The 20,987-nt window shown below is 34.7% G+C and overlaps 1 protein-coding gene across 2 annotated transcripts in view; it reads right to left on the minus strand.

Moving 5' to 3' along the window:
• Positions 1-512: 512 nt before the first annotated feature.
• The window catches only part of RNF145 (ring finger protein 145), a 49,428-nt gene continuing 28,953 nt past the window's right edge, over positions 513-20,987 (minus strand). For both annotated transcript variants that reach the window (XM_036916276.2, XM_057491243.1), the window contains exons 5-11: positions 20,201-20,436; positions 16,973-17,148; positions 13,643-13,783; positions 11,969-12,151; positions 5,636-5,783; positions 4,350-4,706; positions 513-2,154 (exon numbers count right to left, since the gene is read on the minus strand). In XM_036916276.2, the coding sequence (XP_036772171.2) occupies positions 1,768-2,154; positions 4,350-4,706; positions 5,636-5,783; positions 11,969-12,151; positions 13,643-13,783; positions 16,973-17,148; positions 20,201-20,436 (1,628 nt within the window). In that variant the 3' untranslated portion in view covers positions 513-1,767. The remainder of the gene's footprint in view (positions 2,155-4,349; positions 4,707-5,635; positions 5,784-11,968; positions 12,152-13,642; positions 13,784-16,972; positions 17,149-20,200; positions 20,437-20,987) is intronic.

A 20,987-nucleotide genomic window follows, 5' to 3' on the forward strand; every position in this document is an offset into this window, starting at 1 on the left:
ACATGCAGCTTTTACACAAAGGCTGAAAATTAGATTGCAATCTGAGAGCACTGCTAGGTCTTTGGACAACAGCCCACCCCTAGAGGGAGCCATCTGCTCTGTTTTCTGCTAACCTAGGCCACCAGAGGATGGAGAGAAGCTTCCAGCTGCACATGGGGATAAAGTCATTCTATCTAGCCACTTCTTTGCTGCACCAAGCTCAGCTGGATAGAGTCACCCATGAAGCTCTGAACGCACGTTCCCAGGCACTGCCAAAGGCTGATTCAGTAAATCTGAGATGGGACTCAGATATGTGTCAGCTTTTTTTAAAAGCTCCCCAGATGCTTCTGATATAGAGCTAAGTTTGCTACCACTAGTATATTTCAAAACACTGGTCCTTTCAATAAAAAAAATGTTGCCATCTGCAGGGCATTTCTGAGAGGGATCAAGATATACGAAGCCCAGCTATCTTAAAATAAAACCTAAGAATGGAATTTCAACCTAACATTTTACAATAACCACAGGAACAAAAGTTATCTTCAAATTTAAATTTATTAAGACATTCAGCTATGTCTGTAAGTCTACATCCAAATTTGCTACTAAAAATAAAATAAAGTCACATCCCACATTAGGAATATTGAGTCTGAAAAACACGTTTTTGAGCCAAGCCTATTGTATAAATAAATGACTAGTTTCTTTTCATATCAAAATTCCCATAAAAAATTATATACCCCCCTCCCCATTCTACCTGTAGCCATGATGAATGTAAAAATTTAAATATGACACATCTTTGTCAAAGAAAAGGTGCAAAGTCTATTAACAACAGCTTTAAAAATGGCATTTGCAGAATGTGATCATACAGTTATGTACTCATTCCCAAAGTGCAAATATTGCCATAATTTAACACTGTTTTGATTCAGTTGCAAGAATTAAACATTACACAGGATTGAAAAGTACACTTAGGGCCTTAATCAGTGCCCTAAAGCCCTTCCCACTTTGGTCTCCTACACTAACATGGACTCCAAAGTGTTCATTAGAGTTTTAGTTTACTTCACACAGCCAACACAGTAAACAATATATTAACAAAAGTTTCATATACATCAAAATATTGAGGACTCCATCATAAAGTTCAAGAGTCTCCGATTACATGAATGCACCCGCGAGGCCCACGTGCCCTCCCACCCACGCCCCTAAAGCACATATGAAGTCTGAGCGTGCTTCAATCTTTGAATACAATCAATGCTTTTACATCTTTGATATCACTTCAGTGCTGTACAAAACTCAAAAATCACCTGACTGAGTTTCAGTTAAATGAGGGAATGGGGAGGAAGAGGGCAGGATGAGAAAAGGACTAGTCATTACTCATACTTCATAACAATAACGATCCTGTCCCACAGAAAGTGAAATGTCAGTTTCACTTCTGCCTGATCTTCCCATGCTGTCCTCCTGTTCTTTATCCTCCTTTCTTTAGCCCCTTTCAAACACTCAAATCTGATTTTTTTTATCCCTTACAAATCAGGGGCAGTTTTTGAAGTTGCTGAGGTTGAATTTTCTTGGCAAACCTCTACAAAACATCAGCATAGGATATATAAATACATTTCAATTAGCATACATTGCAAAATTTCTCCCACAATGTCAAGGGGATGGAAGCAGATGGTCTCCACTGAGAGTACTTCCTGGATTAGATCCTTGGAATGTCAAGTGTTCTGCCTAATCACCTCATACATTCATTCCTCAAATCTGAGCACAAATGCCATTGTGAGTTAATTTCTCCAGAGTCTCAAAGTGTTACTCCTGCTTCCTTTCTTCTTGGCTGACCTCAACAGGATGTGCTTCATCTTGTGCACTACGAGGATATTCCTTGGGATCCCAAGTCCCTTCCTGGCTCTCTGGTCTGCTGGCAGTGCACTCATTATTGTCCCTAGAGCCCTCGTGCCTCCCGGGCCATGGAGGATGCTCTTGATTTGGGGGTTCAGTACCCTCCTGAAGCACTATGTTTTGCTCAGCTCCAGCCTGAGGTTGTGGAACTGGCTCAGTTCCTAACCCCGGAAGCTGAGAGGAGTTTTTGAGGTGGCAGTGGCAAAGGGGGCAGGTCTCCTGAACATACAGCCATTTCTTGAGACAGCCTGCATGGAAGAAATGACTACAAGGTGTGATCACAGCAGATTTCATGTCCTAGAAGGGGGAAAAAAGATGCCTCATAAATGTTCATTATCTAAAACCGTTGCTACTGTCCCCAAAATTTCTAGTTCCAACATTTCTTTCCCACAAATTCCCCACAGAAAATTTATAACATGAATCTTAGAATAAAACTCATTTTGTATTTTAGTAATAATCCTCTTGCCATCAGAGACCCCTTTATAACAAGAACCACTGGCCAAGTAATAAAAAAATAAAGAAGTAAAAACCAAAAATGATGATGAAACAACCTTCTTCACAGGGCTCTGGCCTGAGCATGAAACAAGAGGGTCACACAACTGTAGCAGGAGGATTACTGGGTCTCCATTGGTACAGCATGAGTATAATTAGAACCTCAAAAAAATCTCATGACAGGACTGTTCCCACAGTTATGCTTCAGTACAGTCAAAGAGATTATTCCATGAGGAGATTATTGGCAAGGAGTCAAAATCAGCCACATAACACCAGGGTATTGGCAAGGAAGTGGCAATTTCATTCGGGACAATGTCTATAACCCAGTTTTAAAAACAGGGTCCATACAAGCCAGTGTTTCTTAATTTGCAGAGCAATCACCCAGAGTGCTTATTAACCATGCATATCCTTGGGCCACCAGTCCCACTGAATCAGCATATCTCAGGATGGCATTCACCAATCTACTGTTACAGCACGCCACCAAGTGACCTTCACGCACACTCAAGTTTGAAAACCACTGCAGCAAGAGGTGGCAACTTTACATAAGATTCACTCACGGAGGAAAGGCTGAGGACATGATGTTTAAACTGTAAGAATATACATTTGGTGATTCAACAATTAATTTGTTTAAAGTTCCAAAACAAGGAGTTGTGGCTATCATAGAAATTCCTTGCCAAGAACTGGTAACACCTGGAAGTCAACTTTTAAGCAGAAAGCCATCCAAGGAAAAGCAGCCAGCTGGGAAGTTAAGCAATTTGACTTTCATTTTCTGTGTGGTGTCAGCAGGTAGTTCCAGCACCTCAAAAAAAGTGATGTGGCAACAGCAAATACAAAAGGAGGACTCCTAAACCCCAGAGATTCATTGGCTGCTGAAGCTGATGGGCCCTGAACCTGTCTTCGATGTGCTTTGTCCTGTGCACAAGTCTACCGAGGCACAAAGGGGGCAGACCTGACAATGGCCGCTTCCTTTGGGGTACCTACATCACTCCTCAGTCAGCCCCCCAAAACAACCAGGAAAACATTATTTTGCTAGCACCCAAAAGTATGCTCCAATAACAAAAAAGTAGTAGCTGTACTTTGTTCTTAGGAAAAAATTCTTATTCTGGATAGTCTTAAACACACACATACACACACATCTAAACTGTACAGCAACCTTGGAGAAAGAACCTTCTCCGCACACTCACTGACACAGCTGGTTTCCTTACATCAGCTCACACCCTGAACAGTGACTTCACACAAACAATTTCTGCTGTTGCCCATCATTTCTGTCCACACTGCCAACAGTACAGTTCAGCTGTAAAAGCTGCTACTCCACCACCTTCTTGCACAGGTCACTAGTGACTAAACTGCAGGCCTATTTGTTGTTGTATTTCCAAGCTGATTTAAATACCATCTTTCAATTTTTAATAGAAGACAATCATCAGCAATTCACGGCTCATGTGCCAAGGACGCCAGGTGGGCCAAGTGCAACGGCAGAACACCTGATGCCTCCAACTCACCGCCCTTCCCGCAGAGGACTGGACCCATCTCAGAGAGCCAGCGGTCCGCAAAGCACATTCTCTCTCCACCTACAGTAAGTCAGCACTTCCTGCCCACCCTAGGAGCACCAGCAGGAAGAGTCAGAATGTTGGCACACCACTTTTCAGAAGTTGCTGACTCCTGATTTATAGACTATATTTGATAGTACATATATTTGAGTGTGTGTATATATATTCAGGAGTAAATATAAAATACACCTGACCTGTTTTTCCTTTATTTATGGGTGAGCAATAATGTTGAAAATAACAATAAATTAGAACTTGAGGGACTAAATTAGAAGCTTAATTTAGAAATAAAATGGAAATATTTTATCAGGTCTTTAATAATTTCTGAGGCCCACATTTTTTTTACCCAGGAGATAATGCTGCCTGGAAACTTAACTTGAATTTGGTTAGCATGTTAAAACTCCCAAGGGACACAGGATGTGACCCATCCAAATGGGCTCTTACTGTGCACATTACCTGATAACAGATGGCACAAATATCATTGTGCTTCTCAAGCTGCTCTTTTGTAGCAATGGGTAATGATTTAATCTTATTCACAGCATCCCTGCGGAGAAGGAAGCTCTTCCACCCCAGCTGGGCCCGAAGCCACACGTTATAGTAGGAATGGATGAAAATGATCATAGACCCCATGACTGTCCATTCTCCAAAGATGGTCTCTGAGACACCATAGGCCACCACACAGAGGGCCACAAGGAACTCCAGCAGGCGGTAAGTGCCATTCACATAGTAGATGACATCATCCATGTTTTCCACTGGTTCTTTTCTGAATTCCTCAACCATAAATAAAACATAAATAAAAAGTGTTCCCAGAACCTGGGGAAAAAAATGTGTATTAGAACAGAATCACTAATAACAGTGTTTCATAAATTTACAACAATGACACATTCCTAATACTTTCATGATGCAACATTTAATATCTAGAGAAGACAGTGGTGTAATGAAAATGGAGGTGATCATTGTAATCCAGGAATTTGATACCAAAAAGCCATACTTAAAGAGACCTAACTTTCCTAAAATGATTCTGATTCCTAATCAGTTTTCTGACTCTTCCTTTCCCCTTACTCCCCAGGTCACCCAAACCCATCAAAATGCTACCTAAATTTTCCTAATTCTGTAGTCATATGTGTGTCTCAACTTTCAAAGAACCTTTAGTTCTACAAGAAACAATGAATTTATCTTTATTGCCAGTGCCACATTTTCTTTTACTTCTTACTGATTGGGCTTCAAAGGTCCACTTTCAAGTTACAATAAGCTTATCTTTCCAGGGCAGTAGAGAGAGAGATTGAGTGTGTGTGTGTGTGTGTGTGTGTGATTACATCACGACTATGTGTGTAATACACACATACACCATCTTTTTATATACAACATGAAACTGTGGATATTTTTATATGGGTATTTACTAAAAAAGTGTGCTCCAAACAAACTCTAGAATCTTTTAATAGTTTAGTTACTTATAAATTCAGGATTTACATTATCAGCTCTTATCATAACATTTTGAAATGGAAAAATTGTTTAATTAGCTTAATTAAAAAAAATACAGTGACATGTGCAGGTCTAGTATATTAATAACCGACCTTCTAAATCCTATGCTCAAATAAATGTAACACATTCCAGTAAAGAGTGTGGGAAGTAATCACCTAAAAAGGCAGGTTATGGTCATTAATCTTAAAAAAGTTTAATTCCTTTTCTAAAAAGAAAAATAAAATCATTTATTATATGAAGTTAATTAATCCTAAGCTTACCTGAAGAGAGGTGAGAATGCTGCTAGAAATAATGATAAGAAGCCAAAAATCCATATGGAAAAACTGGCAAATCATGTAAGCCATATAAGCAGGAAATACCAGTAAAAATAAACAAAGACTCACAGCACGGAAGTGTTTCCATAAACTCCTAGAAAAAGAAAAATATTCTTTAAAAGTGCCTGTCACCTAGAAGTACAATTACATTAGCAACTAAGAGGTCTTGTGCTGTGCTTAAATTTCACAAATACTTTACTGAGCACCCTTCTCCACACAGACCCTGTGCTACATTTCAGGGCAAGTCATGTCATAGGCTTGCTATGTCAAAGCCTTTTGATTCATTTCTTTTCTTAGTCTCCACACAGTCACAATTGCCAAGAACCATGAATTCTTTTTTTTTCTCAGTAGTTTGCTTTCAGTTTCATTCCCATTCCTAGCAATTTCAAACAATTTCAGACTTTTGTAGCATTAAACTTTAAACATTTTAACAGTAATCTGTAGTCTTAAATCACACAACATCCTCTCCCCACCTGTTCCACCCAGTGATGAAAATCTCTGCTGTCCTGAGTGGTGTTACAAAGGGGAATGACTCTCCAGTGAGGAAGGCCTACTAGCTGGTCCTCCTTCCTCTAGCCCTTGATCTATCCTGGACACCACCAGCCAGATTAACCTTCCAAAAGCTCTACCAACATAATAATGCCAACATCTTTAAATTTCCTCGCCTGGCATTTGAGCTCCTCCACTTCCAATTTCTTGGTCCAAATTTATTAACATCTGTTTTTCACCATAAGCAAAGATGGTTCATTAATTCCTTCCAGAAAAATACATGCATTCTTACATCACACCAGAATTGCCTCCATCTCACTTTCTTTTTCTAAGTCCTTTAGGCTAGCTTAAGTTAACAAATGTATTTATTCAGATAATATAAATCCTTTCTCCTCTCATATTCTTGACACCTGTACCAACCAATCATACACTGATCTGTAGCATTCTTACAATCATAAATATTCATAATATATATTTTCTGTATTATATGTAAACACTTTAAGAAATATCTAAATACAATAAACATATATATACATACACATACATAAAGTATCACCCAAATTTAAACTTGAAAAAAGGACAATAACTCTTTCACACAGCCTAGCTCCTAACCACAAAAGTTTGTTAAAAGTGTCAAGTAAGACTTTAAAATTTACTTCTGCTTGACATTTTTCAAATTATTTTCCATATATTACCATGCCTTTTACAACCTACTCATCTCTCCACCCGTATATCAAATGATATAAGCAGGACAAGTTATCATGATTACTTCACAGAGGAGTAGTTACATGTATAACTTTATGCTTGTAAGTTACAAAACAAATCAAGAGATTTCTTAGATTTCAGATTCCACCTGATCCATACTTGTCAGTAGTAGAATACATACAATAAGAGAAGTCCCCTAGTATGGCAAAAGGAACATAATTTTTCCTTTGTGTATCTCTTCATACACTGAAACACTCTAACAGGTCATGCATAAATATACACCGATTTAAGACAGACTGAATACCAAATCCTAAAACATAAATATATAAAAACCCTCCCCAACCAAATGCCTGAAGCAGAACTTTGAAAAATCTTTCTGTGTAATAGGAAAAACAGGTGTAATTTCCCCCCTACAAGCTTACTTAAAGAATAACTTATTTACCCAAATTATAAGCAAATAGATGATAGAGGGCCTTATTCCCTCTGTAAGAATTAAAAATAAAACCAAAAAAAACCAGATACTTCATTTCTTGAGTAAATAAAAGCGAAAGTTGGAGTACTTTTAACGTAATGATCACAAATCTAGAAAGAAATCAGCATGAGCCCAAACAGCTTTTCCCTCTTAAAAACAAAACTTGCTGCAATCTATATAAACTGAATATTGAAACTTCACATTATTATTTAATGATTTATTATAATATAAACATGAATGTAGATTATTTAAAGCCAGAAGATGTAGACTTCAACAGAAATAGTTTAAAGCTTATGGCTGCTACAAAATTAAGATGTTTTAATTAAATATCAGCATCTGTGATACATTCTCAAATCTATACAAAGCATCTCCAGGAGACAAAAATGCCCATACACAGAGTTAAATGCTATGTTGTGTTAGACTATCTGCAATTTGTAACTAATAAGAAAGCGAAATATTATTGTGGCTAAGAATTAAAGCTAGGTACTTTGAAAAGTGTTTTATATCTTTTCTTAGAAAACATTTCTATTATCAGAAGTTGAGAAACAAATACAAATCTGTCAGTAGCTCTGCTCTGGGATGCTTAACAAACAATTTCATTTTTTTAAAGGCAGGCAGGCAGGAAGGAATTACTGTTACTGTAACATTTATACTATGCTAGATGATAAATTAAAAATCATTTAATAAGGCAACTTGCCTTAAAATTCTAAATGTGTATCTTTTTATTTATATAAAATAGACATATATATATACACACACACATATATTTACATAAATACACAGAAAAGTATATATATAACAGTATGCCAAGTTTTAAATTTGTCTAATTTTGATATAGGTGTGCATACTATATACACACATACACACACACACACACATATATATATATATACACACACACGCTTACTTAAGCAGTTAAAATTCAATAAAAATCTAATTTAAAATTAAACAAGTATAAAAATAACAGTGGAAAAATGATACTGAAATCTCATTTCACTACTAGGTTAAGCAGAATAAAATTAAAAAAAATTTTTTTACATTCACTCAACCCATTTCTTAAGAAGTGTGTTATTTAAAAGTCTGCTATATAATTCGAGTGAGTAGACTATAGTCCTTAAGTTCCTTGTTAAAAAACTGCAGTAAGATTTACAGATAAAAGTAACAATTATCTCTATGGCTAAAACTACCTGAAAAAATCTTTTTATGTTGAAACACTGAAGTCACCTCTAGTCCAAGCAACGCCAGTGACACAAACAGTTCTCCCAACACTGATTTATTTAATGTTGGAGAGCAGCATTGTTTCATGGACTACCAATATTATCTTTTAATTGTTCCTCTAATTTGAGAATTAAGATACTTTTTTTTTAATCCCCAGTACACTGAACTGATCATAATACTTGATTCAGAATATACTACTGCCACTGGTCTGTGCATGTCCCTCCTTTTATTTAGTTTAGCGATCTAATTAGCTATTTTAGATTACTGTAACAAGCACTCATGAACCTTGCTCCCCACACAAAAGCGAGGGCCTAGATAATCCACATCTAACCATATGGCAGGTCTGCCTATTCCATGCCCTGCCTCCCCTCCACCCAATGAAACCATTATCTTCAATCCTGTGCTCTTCACTCTCTTGCTTTCCTTTTTACAATTTTGTTTATTTAAGCTATCCATATTCCTGAAGAGTATATTTTAAAATTTTGTTTCTAACATAAAAACAACTTTTTATATTGTTTTGTTTTGCATTTACTTTTTAACTTCATATTCTATGAATTATTCATACTGTTTTCCATGTCACTGACTTTTTTAACATTCCACTGTGACTATTACAATTATTCACCCACTTCCTGTCTGATGGGCATTTTCGTTGTTCCCAGGTTTCTGCTACTGTGAACTGTGCTATGAACATTCTAGTATATGCCCCTACTCAACCTGTGCAAGACTGTATTAAGTATAAATGTAACTGATAACGCCAAACTGTTTTCCAAAGTGATTACAACTAGAAACCTGGGATATCCTGTAATACCTTCTACCACCCTGAGTGTCAGGTGACTTCCCTCTTTCTGTCCCTTTCTTCCTTCCTTTCTATTTACTTATTAATTGTCAACCTCACAATTTAAAATTTAAATTGTTTAAAATACTATCTCACTAAAAAAATTTTTTTTAATAGAAATTAAAATAGTATCTCACTGGTCTGGATTTATATTTCTCTGATCACTAAAGATACTGAACCTCTTTTCATTTTCATTTGTGTTTCCTCTTTCTCTAAAAGCCTGCTGCTGTATCTATTTCTCACTGATTTGTATATTCTTGTTACTAATTTCTGAACAAATATGAATACTATGAATTGCTTCTCCCAGTTTGAATTATCATTCCTAATTTATTTAGGTTGTCTTTAGGTTTAAAAAATCTAACTACTTTTAATAGTTGGACTTATCACACCTTTCTTTCAAACTCATAGTCCCAGTCTTCCATAGCCAGTTCTGTCAAGTTAAGTAACTTTTTCCTACTTGAAGATCCAAAAATATACTAACCTATGTAGAATTTCAATTTTTTATTGTTGACATTTAGATCTCTAACATTCTGTAGTTGATTCTTTCGTTTATGGTGTGAGATAGGAATCCAGTTCCATCCTTTTCCAAACAGAAACCATATTTTTCCAGCTACATTACAGAAGAGTGCCACCTGTCCGCACTTTATCTGATATGGCACTTCTGTCATATACCGAAGTTCCACACATATATGGATCTGTTGAGGGGGGCTCTCTGTTCCACCAGTCAAGCTGTCTATACTTAGGCCACATTACAAAAGTTTCATACTATCTCCTACTGGAAGTAAAACAAAACTTTATCTTTCTCAAATTGTCTGTCTGGTTTTAATATAGGCATTATATTGGCCTCACTGAATGAACTGGGGTTTGGAAATGTTTAAACTAGGGATAATTGGTTCCTTCAAAGTTTAGTAGAACTTGCCTGTAATGCCATCTGGGTCAGTATGTCCACAATTTGCTTCCACTTCTTTAAAAGTTATAGAACTATACGAGCTTTTTAATTCTTCTTGAATGGGTTCTATAGGTTTTACTTTTCTCACAACTTCTCCATTTTATTTGTTTTGAAAAGTCTTGGCATCTAGCTGTTGACAGTATTCTCTTATTACCATAAGCAATGATGGGAGGGTACTACAGAAGCCAGCGGTTCATTTCTATTTTATCTTTTCACAACCAAGAGCATCTTCTGCCTCAGACATCAGTTAGTAACACTGACACCAATTCAAGTAACTCCCCCACATACACAGGGCTTCTCCGTTTTGCTCCTTTCCCTCTGAACTGCCTCCTTATTTGGCCTTAGAAAAAGCAGCCAGTTATGGAGCTAGTTCAGCATCCAGGAAGAATTTACTACTTCTTATAGCAATGGAACAATGTTGTTTTTTTCTTATCTTTTTGAGACTTTTCTACAGTATTCTATTAGTTTTATTGATACATGTTAATTAGTATACTTAATAACACTGAAGGATACTGCCAGAGATGACACAGTAACTGTACCCAGGTCAAAAACAAGACAATATAAGGTCTATTTAACTGAGTTCACTATTGAATTCACCATTTTAAATGCTTCTATTCAAAAACCTTAGACCTTAAAAACTAAATCTTTTATAACTGTAATTATAATGATCATTAAGATTATCTGAAACAAATCTAAGAGCTTTGAGTTTACTGAAATTAAACTGATTCTTTCAGGCATTCTACCATTTGAAAAAATTTTTAGAATGTCTGGCAATGTGGGAAATGGAGACAGAAAGTTAAATTTGATTAACTATAATTAAAATGCTAATTTGGAATGGTTTTAAAATCTGCTGCAAAAATTCTATCTCCCCAAAGATCACTTATTTCTTACACATAAAGCACTACACCAAAGAAGCAATAAATTCAGGTATTTTGGTAATCAATAATAACTAGAGTGTGGATAGATGCTAGAAAGAAACAACGGCACTAAATTTTAAGCAATTCCTCCTAGAATGTCCTTGTGTAGACTACAATACGCCAAAATATTTTTTGATAACAATTTGGCCCTTATTCCTTAAGAACACTACTATCATGAGATGAACATGAACTCAGCTATGAATTTCATCTAGTCCCATCAGGTGTCAAGAATCACCAGTATAACCACAGTAAGTTGCAACTGCCGAAAGGCCATCAAATGAAGCTGTTATTCCATAAATGCTAATCTTTATGATTGCCGGACAACCTTAAGTTTTCTCTCATTTACATTTCACTCAGTGTTTTCTCCCCTTAGCACTGTACAGAATAAAATTATATATTATTTGCTATATTTACAAAACTAAATTTTATGCACTACATTCTTAATTTTAAAGCTGGACAAAAATTTAAAGTATTAATTTCTCTGAAGAAAAAAGTTGATTTTAATTACATAGCCTTTGATATGACTTTAAACTATTAGAATCTTGAGGGGGAAAAAAGTCAAACATAGGAAAAGTAAACAGGTAAACTTGTTAACTTAAGCTAATACCAATTACTCATCCATTTTCTCTCTCTACATGTTATCTAAATCTTCAGACAACAAACTCACATACAGAATATTGTAAAAGTTTCTTACTTGTCTCTAGATGCTCCCAGTGCTAGGACAATAGGATCTGCAATCTCTAACATAGACTGTAGGATAGAGGCTACAACAATGAAAAGGATGATACTGAGCAGGAATGCCCGGTGGACCACCTGTAGTTCTATCAGACCAGTCTGCACTGCCAGTATCAACAGCGTAACTCCTTCTGTCATGCCCCTAAAAAAGCAAAAGTTTTCAGAACAAACCATCAGACTCTCATTTAACTCGAGAGAGAAAATAATCCAAAGGCTTAGACTGTTGTCACATTTGTGATTTATTCTAAGATTTAAAAAACTCACCAGAATATTATCATATAATATCAATGTAATAATAGTTGTAATATATCACATGTGTAAAATATAAAATATAGCTAATATTTTAACAAAATGAGAAAAAAAACTTCTAAGAAAAATAAATTAGTTCTGCTAATGACTCAGATAGATACCTTTACCATTCTTAAATATCCACTGAATACATATATTTACATCATGAACTATATCCTCATTACAAAAGGGGAAATCATAGGTGATACCCTTATAATCTTGGAGTAGGAAAGGTCTATTTAAGTAGGCCGTAAGAACCAGAAGACATAAAGACCAAAAAAACCCAGAAGTATAAATACAATTTTTAGTTCAATTTCCATATAGAAAATACAAACTTCATAGACCTTTTATTCTATTAACTTGATTTATAAGGAACCTCTCACAAATAAATGAGAAATGAGCAGATATAGGTACTTTACAAAACCACAAATTAGCAATCAAAATTTGATGACCCATGTTCTGACAAGGAATGTGAGAAAATAGAGGACAGACTAATGTTGAAATATAAACAGATAAAAACTTTCTGGAGAAAAATTTGCTAATAAATTTAAAATGTACATACCCTTCAAATCAGTAATATTATGGGGAATAGCTTATCTTATGTACTACAAAAGTTAAGATACATGTGTAAGAGAAAACACAGTGAACAATGGATCACGTTAAGACACCATGGGGATAGAGTCAGGAAATTATAGAGTGTAGCAGTTTCCTTTTCTGTCATAAAAAAATATACAGACAAAAAAATTTCACCCCCAATTTTTAAGGTATTCAGCATATACTAATTCTGAAAACTCCATAAATGTTTAAAGACTTTAAGAAGAGATTATATAAATTTATTCAAATGAAACCACTGAACTCCTGTATTAAGATAACAGAAATCATGACAAGTTCTAGAAACAGGGCTTCCCAATACCTGATCTTACTGATATTAACAATTAGATTAACTATTCTGTATCCTCATTAATGAGTCCTTTGAAACTTCAGTCAGTATCAAAATTATATCCAAACACAAAAAAATTTAAGTATCAAATACAGAAATCTAATTTTAGCAGGGCTACACTTCAACTTCAAATGGGAAAAAGCTATCAAAAATTTCTTTTATAACTCTAGGAAAGGAACATGTCCAATACATATTGCTTTGTACATATAATAAAAATACATTTTTCATACTTGGGAATTTAGCTATTTTTTTCATAGAATTTTAATCCAGATGTTGCAACTATTTAAAACAAAAAACTCAAAACCCCATTTCCTCTAAAATTCATCAACAAAGAAATTCATCATTACTTCTTCAAGTTATAGATGACATTAACATTTCTAGAGATATTCAGAATAAAGAACTCACCTATTCATGGCAGGATCATTCATGAAAGCTCTATAACCCTGCAAGTAAAACTTGCAGAGTGTCAGAACACCCAAGGCAACAAAAGAAACCGTGAAGACTAAACCCAGAAGTGAGTAAGGAGTGCTGCAGCATTCAGCAATACTAGAAAGAAGGGGGAGAATATTGACAGATAAAAATTTTCTATTTAGAATAAAAACATCTTAAGCCTTTAAATAACCACAAAGTTTGACTGGATCCTCATAATCCCCAAACCAAAATTTAAGATCAAAACACCTAACGAATCCATTAATAATTTAAATCAATTCTCCTTACTATCCCAACCTACATTTTTCTATCTGGTTGGCAAATATTCAGTATATAGCACCATATGTAAAACAAAGTCTTTATCATTTCCTTCAAATGCAGTAAAACTCTAAGGGCTTAAATCTTGTCCAATTCTTAAGAATTATAATTAACATGCTGATAATATTCATAATAAACCTCTATAGTTGCCCATTGTTCCTTCTGAAACATGCTGACTATTCAAATTGTTCACACTGTATGTGTTATTTGTCAACCCCCCTTATTTGATCAAACTCTACTGGAGAGGGCCTATGTTGACTTTGCTTCCTGACTCCTCTCACTGTACAGGCATCTTCCATACTACTGGTACTTTAAAATTTAATTTTGGTTTAGATAAATGCATTTTTTCCTGAGTTATTTCAAAAGCATTTTAAAGGAATACAGTCCAACAACACTTAAATATAATTTTAATTATCAATTTTTAGCATAAAAGTTTACTATGAATACCACTTACAAGGCAAAGTGGAAGACTTTACACAAAAGCTTGGAAATACTTTCATATTTTAGGGAAACACTCAATACTTTCACAGAACGTATAAGACATTAATTTATTAACAAGTGTTTTGCAAATAGGTAGTATGTACTAATAATTTGGATTTAGCACTTATACAGCATCTAGAATATGTTCAAAGCACTACATCTTAACTTTTAGAATTTCAGTAAAGAATTTCATTTATATGGATAAGGCATTCATTTGGGCAAAACCATACCTGTTCCTTTACTATTGTTGCTCCATGCTTCTGCTACACAGTTGTCCTTCCTATACAATTGCTTATAAGTTAGCTTTTAGGTGAAACATCTAATTTTATATAGGCCAATGTACATTATGGTGGAGAAAAGGTCTGGTTTTATGTTAGAAGCCAAAAAAAACATACACCAGTTGTGGTGCTTGATAGTTAAAGTAATAATTTTATAACATCGTTAAACAAATCTAATTTTTGACATTTTTTCCAAGAAATTACATAACATATTTAAACAAATTGTCCAATAATCTAAAAATATTAAGAATCATGGCTGAAAATAACACCAAAAATTTTATTTCCTTTTCACTGGAAAAGTGAAAATTTTACTGAAGTTTCATACTATTTCTCTATTTTTGTCTCAATATTTAGAGAAATCTTTTACACCCAAGCAGTGTGATTTAATTACATTTTCAAGAGGACCACACTAAAGCAAACAAAAGGTTTCAACCTAGCTTTGGGGAAGTGAAAGAGTTTGGATCATTTATAAAATTTTTCTTCCCCTGTCTTCAAGGAGACATTTTATTACACTTAGTTTCTATTTTCTGGCTGCAAAAAAACCCCTTCTTTTTGCTTTTGAGCTTACTTTTTTTGTTGGTTTAGTCAGAGTATTCTGGTAAACTTCTAATCCTTCTTTTTATAAATAAATTGGCCTTTCACAAGAAAACACACAAATATAACCTGGTGCAGAGAGCATTCAGGATAAAGAACCAATGCTTACATGATCTAAATCAAAATACTCTTTATTTTGAGAAGAAGTAATTTATCCCATATATAAAAAAGAAAGAGAGAGAAAACTTATTTTGGCAAGATAACTAAACCTTATCTAAAATCTCAGTATTATTTGCTTACTTTGTAAATATGTCCAAATTCATTCAGTTTACTGATTTGTGAAGCCTATTACACTATGCTATACTTCATTTGATACTGCTTTACAGTAACAATCTGGTTAAAACACAACCAATCCCACCCCCACACTTATATTATCCCAACCACAGGACTGTATCTCTTTCTTTTTAATTTCACTTATTTTTTAGATCATTCAGAAATTCTGCATAAAACCTCCATAATATTTACATAAAAATAAATAGCAGTTAAAGTTAGTAACTGGTGATTAAAATGTATTTGATATCAATTGACTGTATGGTTATAGAAGCTAATCAATTGTTATTTTCAGGATGTACACAATCTGACACAGTTTCTTCTACTTATTTGCCAAAATAGATACTGCCCCATGACATTTTTATTTATTTTATTTCACGTAAGGACAGCATATTTTTCTTAAATCTCTCATTCTCCACACCACTTATAGCACAGTGCTTCATCATTTTGGATGACTGAGAAACAATGGCTCTATTAACTATAATTCAACTTTTATCCACCAGGGAGGACAAGAGTTTCTGTTCTCATCTTTTAATGTGACAATGTGCCAACAGGTGAAGATGTATATATCATGTGCTAGATTCTGAAGGCTTGAAGTTCATGAGTGGGAAAGTAACAAATGTGGATCTAGTATAAGCACAAAAGGACACTGAGGTGGAAAAAGCACTCTACTGACTTAATACATCTTTTTTAAAAAACTAAGCCTTAAAGACTAAGTCTTAGAATTCTTTCGGGTTAAACAGTAAGTGTGGTGATGTAATAATTCCACCAATTAATTGACTCTATCTCAACAATGAAATAAAACATGAAAAAAACAGGGCATAGTGAAAGCACAGAGTTAAGCCACAGGGTGTGAACTCCGGTGGGGTTTCAGCACTGCCTCTTTTAGCAGTGTTACCTGGGGCAAGTTACTCTTGGTAGTTTCTCACCTATAAAATGGTAATGATAATAAAGGAAGCTATCTCTCAGGGTGGGTACAGTATGAGGACACAGTGTTCTAACAGAATTGCTGGCACATATTAAATACTATTCAATAAATGACAGCTATTCTTGATAACATTTCTTTCTTTTATTGACCCAATAATTAAACTTCAAATTTAAAGATGACTTTTACAATTTACTACATACCTTTCTACAAATCATTCGTTGCACTTTGTTGCACAGTGCAGCCAAATGTACCATGCCAAAACTCTATCAGCACCTCCCTGCACAGCCAGACTGAGGCATCTACTGAATGAAAAACCTTACCTTAATATGAGGTACTATGATATAACTGATAAAAGTTAATTTGCAAAGCTTACTATTCCTAGATCAAAGTTTTCTTTTCCTAAGGTTATGTATAGTATCATATGCTCCTATTACTTACCTTGTCAGGAAAAGGAAAAGCAGCCTCTCACGTGATGCAGGCTGGTCTCGAGTACTGAAATAGGAGTAAATCTGAAGAGCAAATAAGACGAGCCAGAAAACCATGAAAAGTACAGGGACCACCAGCTGATTCCACAAGGACATTCCCAAGGCTAGAAGGCCATATACCTCTACTACCTGAATAAGAAAATAAGACAGGAAAACATCTTGTATTACTTCAATAAACACTTTAAAACACAAGTTTAAAGTACTTAAAGAGAAAAATTAAATAGCCTTTATTTTATTGTAAGACTGTTTCAGTTAAATCCCTTTAAAATGTTTTTAAAAATCTACTGATTTTGCATGAGTATTAACACTTGACACACACTTGTCAAACGGCAGCAGTACTCACTGCCCTGAAAGTTCCAGAACGAGGCCAAAATAAAGTCACATTCAGAGTAAAACTATATCAAAGGCAGTTTGAGACTTGGTAAACTTACTCATGTCTAATCAAAAGGACCAGGACTAGCATGGATCATATATGCTCTACTCCTTGAGGGGCTAGGAAAAAGGGAAATTTAGAAGAAGGAATTTTTCAGGGTTTATTCAGGAATGTCATAGATGAGAAATAGTTTGATGGAAGATGGAATAATCACTGGGGGAGTTTTACTCTACTGTGGAGCAAAGACAGTTAGCAAGTCTTCCCCACCCAGACAAATCAATTCCCCTAATTCCTACTCTGTATTTGTCCAGTAACATTTGATTTGATTTGATTTGGCAAGTGCATTAACACCAGGAAAAGAGGTATACCTAAAAATAGTTTATGAATCTACTATAAATCTGTTTTCTAGTTTATAAACAATCTCTTAAGAAACTGATAAGGAGGAATCAATTCTCATATTCTGACAATCTCTTATGAGATTGATTAGGGGGAAAATCAATTCTCATAATCTGATTCAACCTAAGAGTATAGATGTAACCAAGTACCTAGAGTTACTAAGCCAGGGACCAGACCCTGGTAACACAAGGTTCTGCTACACAGGTTATAAACTCTAACATAAGCAGCCAGATGGTCTTGTTGGAACTCTCAATGTGACAATGGAGTGTTTCAATAAACTATAAAGACCTTAAATTAAAATATACTGATTTGCAAGTTGTTCTGGTTTCCAATTAACATCTATCTCTATGTAGATAAATACCTTTAAGTATTAATTTGCAGGTTAATTTTAAATTTGAATTTTTTCATCTATAAACCAAATGCTTTTTCTAAAATTTAGTCAAGATTAACCTCTATTTTTCCCCAATGAGAAAATATTGAAAGAAAAAAGAAATTGCCCCGCTCGCTGCAAAATTATTACTATCAGCAAACTGATCACTGAGATGTAGAGAGTACTTCTCCTTTCTGTTCCAGACAGACCACTAAAAATCCTGACTGTTGCCATTTCTTGCCTATCTAGTTCTCTTTTTTTTTTTTTTGAGAGGGCATCTCTCATATTTATTGATCAAATGGTCGTTAACAACAATAAAATTCTGTATAGGGGACTCAATGCACAATCATTAATCCACCCCAAGCCTAATTCTCATCAGTCTCCGATCTTCTGAAGCATAACAAACAAGTTCTTACATGGTGAACAAATTCTTACATAGTGAATAAGTTCTTACATGGTAAACAGTACAAGGGCAGTCATCACAGAAACTTTCGGTTTTGATCACGCATTATGAACTATAAACAATCAGGTCAAATATGAATATTCGTTTGATTTTATACTTGATTTATATGTGAATCCCACATTTCTCCCTTATTATTATTATTATTATTATTATTATTTTAAATAAAATGCTGAAGTGGTAGGTAGATGCAAGATAAAGGTAGAAAACATAGTTTAGTGCTATAAGAAAGCAAATGTAGATGATCAGGTGTGTGCCTATAGACTAAGTATTAATCCAAGCTAGACAAGGGCAACAAATTGCCTATCTAATTCTTTTCAGGTCATTAATTTCATAATCTATAATTTGTTTTCAACTATGACACCTAGTGATTAATGAATCTTACGGCAACCAAGAGGGAAAACAGGACATTGAAAAATGGAGCCTTTGTCCTTACGGTGATTAGATAAACATGCCCAATTAATATTTACTAAATAACTACTGCTTCTTACAAACTAGGATAATGCCACAAGATGGAATTTAAAAAAAAATATATATATATATATATCTTAAATCTGTCATTCTTACTCTGAGTACAACTACTATCCTTCCCAGTGATGGAAGCTCTTCATGTGCAGTGTGAAAATAACTTCCTTTTCTTTGGAAGACCTACTTTCAGGAACACCACCCCAGTTAATTGTCAGGTGAGAAGAAAGAAGGTGGAACCAGGCTCAAGCCAGGAGTTTAGGAAAATTTTTCTGGGAAATCTGCCCCTGGGGCCACAACAACAACAAAGAAACTATTTCACTTAATATTATCAGTTTGGTTAATCTGAGATCTTCCTGTACCTTAAGGTTATATGCACGTGGTCAGGAGGGAGAAAAACTCTCTTTTTATACCAGTGTCAATTTTAAGATTTATTTTACAAACTTATCCATTAAATCAAATAGAAATATTTATCTCCTGAATCTACTGTTTATGTCTGGGAATAACCTGTTTTAGAGCAAAGGCTAAAAAAAGCAGGAGACAGAAGCATGATATGTTGGCAAAAAACAGTTCAAATACCACACCTAAATGAAATACATCATATGATAGCCCAGAACTATCTAACTTCTCAGTTTAAATAAATTAGGCAAACACAGGGGAAAAACTGTAATCACAGTACTATGATCAGAAGAAAAAACAGGATTTGACCTCTAGGTATTCAATTCTGTATTATTTTTGTCTTTGTTATAGTAGTTAATACATACTGAACATAGTCTGCCTGGCACTGAACTCATTTAAATCTCACAGCAACCCTATGAGTTAATTATAACTCTTATTATTAGCTCTACTATACAGGTAAGTGAACTTAAGTGACTAACCCCAGGTTACACAGCCAGTAAACAGAAGCACCAGAGTAAAAACTCAGACAATCTGCTTCCAGAGAATCACTTCACTTCATTGCCTCCTCAATAGAACTTAATAAAGACTCTCAAATGCTCCTACGAAAACTGTCAACAGAATGTTACCATGACCATGACTGTGAAATAAAAGTGAACCAAATCTTTAATATAACTAATATTTATGTAGAATTTTATTGACCTGTGCTTATCAGCCTTACCTGAACCAGTTCTCTGTATGCAGACTTAGCTAGATTATACGGTACTAAAAGATTAGACCCGAGGAAATAGAGAACTTCCAATCCAGTAAAAATCATAGCGAATTTGTTGATGATAACAATTGTCTCCAGAGGAACAAGGCAAAGTCTTGCTAGTAGAGGAAGCATGTGAGCTGAAAAGAGCCAAATCTGCTTTGTTTTCATAACACAGGAGCATAAAGTACATACCACCAACTGACCTAAAATAGGGAGAAGAATGCATTTAATTTTGAGATTTGGTATTCACAAAATAAAAACAAAAAACACTGTTGATAAGGATGACATGCTTTTGAAAAATTCTAAGATACATGTATTTTAAACCAAATTTTAACTTCATCTGACCACAATTACATAATCACACATTCTGTGATCTTCATCATGTTCCAGATGGCATATATAATATTGAGAAAGTTTTTTAGAATATCTAACTTAATATTATAATAATTCAGTTACTAAGATAGTCGCTTTTACAAAGATCCTCACTATTTAACTGTTCTGGCCACGAGATGAAGGCATAAAATTCAAGAGATACAGTTCTTTGTCCAAGACTGTGGTATGACAAGATTTGTTCCGAGTTTTCAATCTTTAATTGCTTTTACAGCACCATGCAAGAGTTCCCAAATGACTCAATAATGAAAATTAAAACCGAAAAGTTTAATCAACAAATTTTTCTCAGAGGATTACACATGATCATTATAGCAAAGTTAGAAAACCCAGAGAAGGAAAAAGGAAAGAAAAACCCTTAATTTCT

This window comes from Manis pentadactyla, chromosome 2 (genome assembly GCF_030020395.1).
Source record: "Manis pentadactyla isolate mManPen7 chromosome 2, mManPen7.hap1, whole genome shotgun sequence".
NCBI lineage: Eukaryota > Metazoa > Chordata > Mammalia > Pholidota > Manidae > Manis > Manis pentadactyla.